General features: G+C 40.5%; 1 protein-coding gene across 5 annotated transcripts in view; it reads right to left on the bottom strand.

Moving 5' to 3' along the window:
• Nucleotides 1-3,896: 3,896 nt before the first annotated feature.
• LOC124275683 (protein lin-54 homolog) overlaps nt 3,897-12,376 on the bottom strand; it is a 30,845-nt gene continuing 22,365 nt past the window's right edge. For all 5 annotated transcript variants that reach the window (XM_046711316.1, XM_046711332.1, XM_046711323.1 and 2 more), the window contains exons 7-12: nt 11,438-11,512; nt 10,901-11,055; nt 10,234-10,319; nt 9,688-9,887; nt 9,042-9,217; nt 3,897-8,575 (exon numbers count right to left, since the gene is read on the bottom strand). In XM_046711316.1, coding sequence (XP_046567272.1) covers nt 8,553-8,575; nt 9,042-9,217; nt 9,688-9,887; nt 10,234-10,319; nt 10,901-11,055; nt 11,438-11,512 — 715 coding nt within the window. In that variant the 3' untranslated portion in view covers nt 3,897-8,552. The remainder of the gene's footprint in view (nt 8,576-9,041; nt 9,218-9,687; nt 9,888-10,233; nt 10,320-10,900; nt 11,056-11,437; nt 11,513-12,376) is intronic.

A 12,376-nucleotide genomic window follows, 5' to 3' on the forward strand; every position in this document is an offset into this window, starting at 1 on the left:
GTGTAGTCTACAAGGAGAAGGGATACCACACACCCCAGTACGCATGTCACCGTGACCTAACTAGGAGCCAAGAACATTCTTCAGTTGGTATATATCTTTGTTGTGGGTCATTAAAGTAACACGTGCGTGGAGATGTTTGCCAGTGTACGGAGGTATCCCAGCTGTACGTAGTCATACTGAAAACGTTTTTCATTCATTGATATATCATTCTTGTTTATCAACACGTGTAACGAAGATAAAGTACCCCTCCTCCCCTGCCCCCTTGTCTCCCCCGGCTACAGACCTCAGCGATATACCTTGTGAATCCCAGTAAGTTGAATGGATAGAGCGTCTGTCCGGCGAGCGCGGACTAGACGGTTCCATCCCTGATGCGTTATACTAAAAGACGTTGAAACATGGTGCTTGTTGCTAACATGCCTGGCCTTGGTTATTCAAGAGTATACTTTGACTTGAACGGTTGGGACGTTCTGCTCCGGTCTCGATTAGTAACAGGTGTCTGTCATGTAATATGAATATCGCTAACTGCTAACTGTTGATTGACATTAACTTTATTGTGTTGTTGAAGGAAGGTAGAGTAGGTCAGTTCAGGCTAACGCCCACTGTAAGGACGAATTCATTGGGCAATGATCACATGCGGTTGACATAATAGTAAAGTCTGACCCCCGATTCATTTCAATCGACTCGTCCAAGGAAAGGTTGCAGCCGATATATTTGAGTCATGAATTAGCATTCCCTCACCCACTAAGCGACACCAACGTTGTCTAATAGACATGCAGTGACTTTTATCGCCTTCAGACAGAAAGGTAAAATCCAGTTTTATATGGGAAACTCCTCCCCTCCTTTTTGTAGGGCTCTTTATTTTAGTATCATAATATATCCTAACATGCGGGAGGAAGGTAAAGCACTGACAATATATTTTGTTTAAAATAACCACAAACTGATTCAGCTAAAAGTTTTTGTACGTTTAAATCACATATAAACATCACACACAAGTACACACACTCACTCATCCGCACATTAGATACTAAAATAATAGTGTCGTTGTTTCAAAGAACAATATGGAACATCAACCTACGGCATAAAAACATTAGAGACAATCAACATCCCACACACTAAGACGTTGATGTACGTGCTTATTCTGCAAAATGTTTTTTTTTAAAAAGATTTTTAACGTCATATGAAAGCGGACTGCAAATACTCGATTCCGCACGAGCCAGTCTAGCGATTGCCGTCATTAGCATCGATCCAGGTCATCTGGATAGATGACATGCAATGAGCCAAGGACTTCCTGACCTACTGAGTGAGTGAGTGAGTGAGTTTAGTTTTACGCCGCACTCAGCAATATCCCAGCTATATGGCGGCGGTCTGTAAATAATCGAGTCTGGACCAGACAAGCCAGTGATCAACAGCATGAGCATCGATCTGCGGAATTGGGAACCGATGACATGTGTCAACCAAGTCAGCGAAACTGACCACCCGATCCCGTTAGTCGCCTCTTACGACAAGCATAGTCGCCTTTTACCTCAACAGCATCACGGTACGTCATGTGACAGTCCGCGTCTTAAACAGCAGGGCACCGTTCCACAAAGTGATCGTCATGCTACGACTGTCGCAAGTCTGTACAAGAATATTGGAGTATTAGCGTTACGATCGCGCTGTGGAACGTTGGCCAGGATTGCAAACGGTATCTCTGACCAGACAGTGCAGGACTGCCTTCGTGGGGCAGAATTCAGCATCAAGGCTGTTTTGACATCGTGGTCAATAACATGGCCAACTGCGCACAGAGTCAAGCACGCAGATTATGGCCTTACCATCGATGGTGAAGTATCTGATTCAGACACTAGTCACGATTTATGATACACCGAGCTGATGGGATAGCCGGGGTTTACGGACGTCGCAATGAAAGGCAACTCTGCATAGTCAGTCTACATATTCGGCGGTGACACATAATGATATGAGCGGTACACTCCAGCACAGATGGTCAAAATCATGCCACTTAAAAAGGCAACCTTATTTCATTGTGTTGAAATTCTACAGCAGCACGTCAACGCAATACGCTTACACCACGCGTAACAGCAGCAGTCCACGCTGACTCCAAAGGACAGGCAGTCTAAATCGCCAGATTTGAACCCGGCAAAACACTCGTGCCATGGGACGAGATGGACCGCGATGTACAGAGGCGTCACACTGATCTAAGCTCAATACAAATGCGTACACTTCAGGCAGAGTGCACCAACACGAAATGTTGAATTCACGTGACTTTGACCTTTGTCATTTTCCGCGTAATGTATTCACGTGCTCACAGCTGCCCTTGTTTTGTACTTAGGAAGTGTTCAGATACGCAATACATGTGTTACTTCCTTCACCAATGAATAGTTATGCATTTCTTCTTTTAACAAAGTTACACATCAAACAAAGACTCGGTTACCTCCATTTCTATCCCATTGGTTTCTACTCAAATTCTTGCATCAGTGAAGTGAGTGAATATTCCTTTACGCCGCAATTTTGATGATCTTCGCGGAGAGCACCAGAGTGAAAATGAATTATTACTATGAACACATTTCCGAGATAAACAAAGTCGGACACATCAAGTAAAATCTTCGCTGACCAAAATGAAATCTTCAAGTTTTGATCATTTATGACTCAGTAGTGTGCATGCCAAAAGACCTCAAATAATTTTGATAAGAACCAAAACATTCCAGTAAAAAGCAAATCGGTGAATACCAAAAATATGCAAATTCTTGAGATGTTGTGTTTAATCACGAATACTTTGTCATTTATCTTCTGCACGTTAATAGTTGTTGTTGTCATGATTGCTTCACGCACAAACTCATCCATATTCCTGTAAACAAAGTCACAAGCAGTGATTAGGTTTCATGCGATAACAAGACAATGGCACACTGTCGTAAGTTCTGTTGAGATACGCTGGTAACCATCTTCATCATTTATCGAGTTATATTTTGTGGATTCTTCAGCGTGAACAGTCCTCGACTCGATGTGGGCTTCCTGCACTTACATCAGCACATCACCGATCTAATCCCGCATCATATTCGTCTTCCACTGCAATCATCAATATTCCTGCTATATCACGTCGCCCGGTGAATACACGTGTCTGGGACATGAGGACAGGTGGTAAGGTGTAACCCCGCACGTCGGAGTTGTATTGGGAACCTATTCTGTTTCAGACTGTCTCCAAATGGGGAGCCTGAAGCAAGGACACGAGTCATGATTTGTTGATTTGAGAGGTTTTGTTACATATGCGTAGTGAACACATCGAACAGAAACTGGTTAAGACGTTTTCCTGACTGAAATAGGTTACCTTAAACATGACTGTAATATTTACCTGAGTCAAAACTATTTTTAAGGGTTGTTATACGAGAAAAGTGTCATAGTTCAGGTACGTTCTTTGAGAACACTCATTAAAAAGGCGATCGCGTTATCTTGTGTGCCAATTTACAATGAAGAACAATTTTTTACCGTTAGCCTGCCACAATTCCATTGACATTTCATTTTAATTACGAAAATATTTGGTTTAATCTGAATGTGTGTTCAGATCTGACGAGAAAATGCCCGTCGTGTATATTCCGGTGCCGGTGCGAATAAACCGAGCAGTACCAACATGACAGTCCGGGACGGAAGGTCTACCAGGCGTAAGTTCTTCAGAACACACAATGCGGTATTGTTGCAACGCTACCATCACAATGATACTTTAGAAAAGTTAGTAAACCTGGGTACTGAGGTTGGATCCTATGACAGAGTTCAGCGGACTTCTCCGACTTTCATCAATACGTGCAGGGGATTTTACGGTTGCTTCAATCAGCCGGGACTCTGAATATTTTAGAATACAGTGTCACTACAAACGCGCAATTTAACACACAAAAGCACAAGTCACTTCATATTTTGCATTAAATTTATTCACAATTTAAGAATGAGTTTATCATGCAGCTTACAAGTTGCATACTAGGAGAAGCAAGATGAAGCAGCAATCTGAGATTGTGTGGACAGAGGACAGAGGACAGACATTCTACATACGATGCTTTCACCCTCCTCACGCAGGCTCCCACACTCTCAAACCTTGGCTTACACTTCACCATCTTGCACTCTCAACAAAATGCTTAAATTAGCATCTGACTCTCATCATAAAGACATACATCAGATTTATGCTCTTCTACATATTACACCTATCCCTGTTATGTCTTTTAACAACTTTCATCTTACCCACTCAATGCAAGACACTAACTAATTACCCTCAAATAATGCTGTCTTACACTCCAGACATAACTTTCTTCAGTCATCCCAACAAGTTCCTACAAAACATGTGCACCCTGAATCTCCCTGTTCACCTACAACTGACCTAGCACTTTGCACACAATATTTCATTTGACACATAATCAAGCAAAGCTTAGCTAATCTTTAAACCTGTGACTTTTTCCATTACTTTAATGTCAAACACAATGCTTTAATCCCAATTATGTCCACTGACCAAAATGTTCCACTTGACAAGGCTCATGTGAATTTCCAGACAATTGAAGTAACACCAGCTTGATCTTAATTTTATCAAACATTCTTGTTCATAATTGTTTTCAAGAAAAGAACTTACTGAATTAAAATATAATCCAACTGATATGATACAATACTTTTAAACAGTCCAGAAAATGTTAATATGATTTAAATGTAACATTTACATTCTCCCAGTGAGCAAGTCCTCATGCTGTTTAACACTGCAGCAATATCACAACCATTGGATGAGGTTGATGATGCTTTCACTGCAACGCCACAGAGAGAAGCAATGAATACAACTCTACCTACCTTTACCTTACATGATCAGTGTCTGGAAGATGTATTGTCAACACAATCTCCCCATACAACATTCACGCTCAGCATGTCAGTAGTTCTTTCACACCTAGGATAGTAATATGAGCACATTGTCTCACAGGACTCAAGGTACTGATTGAGCAGTTAGCTGTACTGAAACATTGTCTCGGTAAACATGGGTCGCTATTTTGGCACGGTAGTGCACATAAAATGATACAGAAAAGAAACTTAAATGAAAATATGTTGATCAATAATAAACAATTTTTTGTATACAGAACTGAGGATAAACAATAGACATATCTTGAGAGTATTGATGTAAGTAAACAGATGGCAAAGCAATGAATGTGAGGTGTGTTGGACATGCTGATACACAAATGATGGCTTTTTCATATTCTACTGTTTTTCGACATAGATCCTTAACAGGAATACTATACATTTGCCAAGATTTAACATTGAAATGTTCCAGCATGTTTTTGAAAAAAATTATGGGAATAATGTTACTTGAATGAAAAGTGGACGTGTAATTAAGGTAGATATCAACTACTTTCTAAGATGTGACTAAACACCTTTGCACATTAAAACATATTCCCTACAAAGCAGTTACCTGAATCAAATGTGATATTTGAAAATGGGTGTGTCAATAATATCATTTACAAAAAATCCCATAAAAATTGTTTAGAATTATAGTCACAGACCTTGAAGACTACAAGTATAATTATTACATAGTCACAACACTTTCCAACTCACCTGAATGGAAACTTGGGTCACAAAGGTTTCATAAAACTTCTAAACATGACATCTTCACTGCATGCATGATAATGACATATTTCTGTCAGCAGTTTCATGAGACACCACTGTGGGGATTAGATTCACCTACGTAGGCCTCGGGGCTTTAAAGGCGATGGTATGTAACATGGATAGACTGATAGCATGCCACACTTCATGACACAAGAGGGACTTCAGGTGAGCTGAATGTTGACTTTGTAAAACATTTGTTTCAGAATTTTTACATATCAACCAGACCCCAAAAACAAAAACAAACAAAAACAAAACCCACACACATGGCAGTGTTCACGAATAGTGTCTGACCCTCTGACAAATCCGGCAGATTTGCCAACGGTCCCATAGAAGTCTACAACCCACCAGCCCCAGTGTCTGACTGTATATTTCACAATGACTTTGACTTAAGTTGTTATACCTGACATGTGACACTTGTTTGCTGTTTATATATCTTGTGTTTGTTAATAGTTTCAGTGCCAGTTATAAGAAATGTTAAATCTGAAATGTATGTTTAATTTTATTCTATGGGTCCTGTGAATTTTCAATGGGTCAGACAGACATCTGAAACTTGCAGTACCCAATGTCCTGTTACCTTGAAACACCATTCGTGAACACTGTCATGGTGACTGATATGAAGGGTCATCCTAGGGGATCAAAAACAAAACTAGATATTTTCAGCATTTACTACCTTAAAAACTTACCAATACTCAACTAAGTACAAAAATTGTTTATACTAATATGTAATCTTTATGTTGAAAGTAAAGTTAGAAAACCAAAAAAAAGAAAGATTTATTTCAGTGAAATAAAAGACTAAAACACCACCATGGACCAACTGAATGCAAGACTATAAGTACTACAGAAATCTGTGTTCTAAGTGATAAAATCTTATAAAGGTCAAAGAGGTTTTCCAAAAATGATTCTATTTGAATTACACTTACTCATAGAAAGTATGAATTGCAAACACTGCATGTAACCATCTATCAACGAACAAAAGGCCACACACATAGAGAAGAAGGGTCAAATGTCTTAGAACAGAGTCGAGGATTGAGGAAACTGCAATGGGCCCAGTGTGGTCCTTGTCTGTAACTATGCCAGAGATGAGAGCAAACAGGACAGCTGGTGTAACAGAGGTGGCCTTACAACATCTTGATACACTAATGACTTACTTTGTGGTAAAAATATATATATATCTCAAATAGGCTTGATGGAGGAGAATGTGGGATGAATGGCGATGTGATGTGACTGGTGCTCAGCAGTTGAGGGAGGTGATAAACACTAGAAATAATAATCACTTATCCACTGTCTGGACAGATTGAACCCTTTAAAGACTCATACAAATATCACCAAATCATGAACTGTTTGGATTCTGTACCAGGATAAACATCATTAATGACAACCATACTGACAGCTCCCAAACAAATTCTGAAAAAAGAATCATGAGTTGACCACTTTGTCCCATTTAGCACCATGCCCTCAGGCCCTAGCATGGCCAAATAGGTCCCAACCCAGCATAGCCACTTTCAACACTACTGAATAGCAAACTTTTATCACAAATCACTTGTCAGGTGTGTTATTTTGTCTGCATGTATTCAATAGTTCCATTAGTTGATCCTGATATCGTCAGAATTAAGCTGCCATTGTGGCAAATCTCTCCAACAAGAATTGCAAGTTACACTGCATTACAAGGATTTCACAGCAATCAGCACAGGAGTCAACATATACAGATGGATTGGTTATCCCACTCACAAGTCCATTCTCACACATATCCCAAAAGAGGCAAAACTGCTGAGCACTGTCAATTAATGAGAAATGATCAGGATACAACAGTTAATTCTGAGTAAATCATGATATTGCACTATCATTACAGTCTATACAAATGATTTCCACAGGGCTACCAACCCACATCCAACATGGGCAACAGAGGGAGGACAGTTCTATAATACACACCATCAGATTATGTCACAAGGATGCAACTGTTGAAACAAATACTACAATATTCCAGCCCTCCAGAGCATCAAGTCAAGATACAAACACAGTGTAAAATTCAACAGTTTGGCACTGCCGAGTGCTGGCGATAAATATAGTACAAATGCTCATGCTCTGGAGTGAACAATACTTTAAACAATAGTTTATCATATTTCACATATATCATACAGTTCAATAGATAATAAACAACAATAAAATCTGTTGTCAGCATGATCTGCTGAATAATACACGTGCACATATGCACCATCTTAACACTGTACAAGTTGAACATTATACAATATCTGCATATATTATTATATCTGAGATGGTAGTCCATTCCTACCAGATTGGTGTGTGGAGGCGTACTGGGCAATGCCAAGATGCCAGCAAGTGAGGGAGCGAGCTTCATGACAAGCATCGCAAAGACAGGAAAGATCATGGGCCGTCGTGAAGCTGCACTGACCACGCTTCTATAGGCACAGGTGTTCGGACATCTTTGCTAGCCGTCAATGTCATTTATCATTGCAAGGCCATGCCCTTAACGTCATTATCATAACATCATTTCATTAAGACTCTTAGAACTGTACGGTCATATCCTCAACATCAGTCATCATGTGGTCGGTCCAGCTTTCAGTATCACTTTCAGTCCTGCTCTCAGCCAGACCAATACACAGTTGTAAGAACTCGTTTCATTCCTAACAGCACATCACATTCTGACTTCAGCTATGTATTGCCATTGCTTTATACACAGTAGTATCACATTGCCACATGGTCTGGTGGGCGTGGCCAGCATGGTAGATGAGGCGCATTCCATGGGATGCAACACAGCAGCAGTATTGGACTTCTATTGCCTGGCAATGTATCGTGTACTCCTTGCATGAAGTACTGTATGTGACTGGAAGGAGACAAGGCATCTCATAGTGAGGTGGACAGAGAGTGGAGCTTCATTCAGCTACTCCTTAGGGATTGTTCTGGATATTGGTCTCTGTCCATCAAGGCAATGATTCTTGAGCAGCTGTATCAGAAAAGACACGGACGTAAGTATCCCACGTTTCATTAAGCCATACAGAGAATCAGATTTATTTTAAAAAACAAACAACAATTTCAAATAAAAATGAAAGTTTTCTATGAAAACTAAAAAAATAAATTAAAAAAGAACCCAAATTATCAAAAGGTAACGAGATCAACACTAGATCCATTTATGTGCTTATGTGCCACGTTCAGTGAAGATGTATTGCATGTTTTTTGGGTGAGCAATGAAAAGGACATGTTGGGGGCATACAGATGATGTCCATTTCTCTACCCTCCACAATACACTTTGCTGGGGCTCCACAATGAAACTGATAACTTGTATTAACTCTGCATACGAAACAAATCAAAACTTTCTATAACCCTGAGCTCAGCAATCACGAATAGTGTTTCAAATATTTTCGAATTCTCACTGCACAAGTGTTTCCACTGGTGTAATGATAAGCACTGACCTCTAGTTTTATTTGCAGATTCTATAATTTGCATGAGGCAGCGTCCGAACTCCTCAATGACCATCCTCTCCTGAACAACTGGGGGCATCTTCATTCGTTCAGCTTCCTCCGCCTGGGCAAGGAGACACGCACATGTTGCCTCAGCAACTTCTGTCGTGATCAGTGTGTACGGCAACCTGAATCAACAATGTTTTTTAATAGCACACTAATACATCTGCACAGCTTTGCCAAGAAATGAAAACAAGTTACTCTGTACACATAAACCTTTGCAGAACAAGTTAAAATTTATTTAGCACTAAAAAATGCCACATCTCCACACTTTTACAGCACAATTTCAAGTGTACTTACGATAATTCGCCAAGATTTCCTCATTCAGAATCTTAACCTACATGTCACGCAGATAGTCATTGACATGGGCCTTCCCTAGGAACCCAGTGTTGTTTGTTGTTTAACATGCTAGGCAAACTTTCTGCATTTGACTGTGGTCGGTAAATAATCTAGACCAGCAAAACCAGCGACTGAGATAACAAGCAAAGTGCCATCAGTGTACAGGCTGCTGGGGACCTATTCCAGCCTGGAGTTCACACAGAGATGCATCCAAGACAAGAACTATATCATGTTAAGGGTATGTTGTGTTGATTCCTACCTCTCCCCACTTGCTGATGACAGTGGCGGTTTTGACGGGAGGCCGGACATCTGGGAAGACAGTTTGGTTTTAGCTGCTGTCTGCTGCTGCACTCGAACTTCCGCTGCATCAGCAAGGTGCATGAGGGTTTTCCTCTCCGGGCTCTCCTCAAAGTTCTTACAACCAACACACTTGCATATACTGGAGCACATAATCTTTGCCTGGAATCAAAGGAATCAACACATGCATCAACAAAACTTGACAAGTGATCCGAGCCAAATCTGATCACTTTTTACATACTTTGATATAGAATTTAATCACTCTTGTATGCAGACAAATTATTTCACAAACTATCTAAGACATCTGTCTTTATCAATGGTAAATGTAAATCTATACTGATTCATGTGTACCCATATAACATTTAGCTATCTTCTTCCTAGTTTTTCATTCAGGCTGATAAAGGAGTAAGAACATACCCCAAACTGTTGTGTTCCTCATGTTACAGAAGTTGACATCAATAAATTTTCACCTTTAAAATATATACTGAATGAAAGTCTCCAACCTCACCTCGTAACATTCACAATAATTCTTCAGACAACCAGATCTCTTACAGTTACAGCCTTTATTGTGACGTCTATCACCGTCGACTTTGGCTGTGAAAAAGAGAAATAAATGTTTTAGAACTGAACTTCCATACAAGGCAACATTAACTTCAGGGGCCATTCCATTGCAATTACTGTTTACACTCAGTTGCCATTTGGTTCTCAATAATCAATCCATGTGACAAGTATGGAAGACAGGGCCCTTATAACCAGCAAGGAAGCTTGGAAACCTGCCCTCCTATCACCTGTTCTTAGTGATAAGCATTGAAGACGGGGCCCTTGTGACTAGCATGGAGGCCAGGGGCCTTTTAACCAGCACTGGGACACTTGTGACAACCTCCATAGTATCAGCTGGGACCCTAGTGACAACATCCCCTGTGTCAGCTGGGACCCTAGTGACAACCTCTCTAGTATCAGCTGGGACCCTAGTGACAACCTGCCCTGTGTCAGCTGGGACCCTAGTGACAACCTCCTTAGTATCAGCTGGGACCCTAGTGACAACCTCCCCTGTATCAGCTGGGACCCTAGTGACAACCTCCCCTGTATCAGCTGCGACCCTAGTGACAACCTCTCTAGTATCAGCTGGGACCACTTTGTGATGTGCCACTACATATAAAACTATATCAACTTACATGTTTTTCCTATCTTTGGATGGAAAGCCATAGGGTTTCTATCAAGACATGACTTGATTGCTCGAGAACGTTCTTCTTCATGCTCGAGGTTATTGGCACAATTTGTACAGTTGCAGTTGTGACAGAATTCTCCATTTGCAAAACAATCACAGTATCTGTGGACAAATTGAACCAGTCAGACATCAACATGAACACCTTTAACCTTCACCTCAAATAATAGTCATACTTCAATCATTAACAACATATAAATAGAATGTGACATACTTGTAATTATAGATTAAAATATGAATCATTATATCACCCTCTGCAATATTCCAATGACTGTGGCCGGTTATCAAGTCTGGACCAGATAATCACCAATGTTACAAGAAACACTCAGCACTATCAAGAAATTATGACATGCCATAAATCTAGACACTGAGACTGAAAGCCAGATCCACTGTTGCTTTTTGTGACAATCATAGGTTGCAGGGGCCTATCAGACCTAGACTCCCCAAATACTTCTGGAATTAACAGCAAAACAAGTGCAGTACTTACAGCTTTAAGCACTGAGATTTTGTACAATTACACGGTTTTCTTGGCCGAGCACCAGTGGCTTCTAGCGTTGTTGTTCTGGAAAGCAAAGATAGGAAATGTTAAAAGTCGTAGGTGGGTGTCCTACACGGGACCAGCCATTAACCTACCCTCAGGATGTAAAGACAAGGTAACAGACTGACAAACAAGATGATGTTAAGAAGTTTCATCATTCCAATGCCAGTCCCAGACATCACACTCACTTGTTGACACATCAGATTAGAGAACAGCTATTCTTCATTGTTTTGCTATGACATTTTAATACATGAAAGTACTGTTTTCCATCAAAGATCTAATAATTTCAATAGAACTTGTGACAGATGTATGAATGGGCAGTTATAAAATGATTATTTTTTAGGTGCTTGAACTGATATATAAGCACACATCAGGAACATGCAATAATTCAGGCAAATTCATAAAGGCATACAAAATTCATAAATTTGCTTCTTTGAGTGGCATTGTTTAGAGGTGAAGTGGCGTGAAATTGGGTTTTACGTTGTGCTTGAGAATATTTCGTTCATATGACGACGTGCATGCGGTGTATGTGTATGTGCGGCTGCTTGTACTAGCCCAGACTTAAGCTGGTTTTATAGTGCTAGCCCACTGAGATACCATGCCGCAGTGAAGCATGAATACCCCACTCAGACACATTATAATGACTCTGAGCCGACCAGTCCCTGTTGTACCCATTAATGCCGAGCGCCAGACAGGGACCAACAAGTACCATATTTTAACGTCTTTTGGTATGACGCGGTCGGGGATCGAACCCGCGACCTTCCGCTCTCCGGGCGCACGCTCTAACCACTACACCACAGAGGCGGTGGCATTGTTTAGAAGTTGGAGAGTAATATACGCATCATCCGAATAAAGAAGTTGTTTTTATCTATAAAGTTTGTCTGTATA

Source organism: Haliotis rubra, unplaced genomic scaffold, assembly GCF_003918875.1.
Source record: "Haliotis rubra isolate DU_JTF1 unplaced genomic scaffold, ASM391887v1 Scf105, whole genome shotgun sequence".
Taxonomy (NCBI): Eukaryota; Metazoa; Mollusca; class Gastropoda; order Lepetellida; family Haliotidae; genus Haliotis; species Haliotis rubra.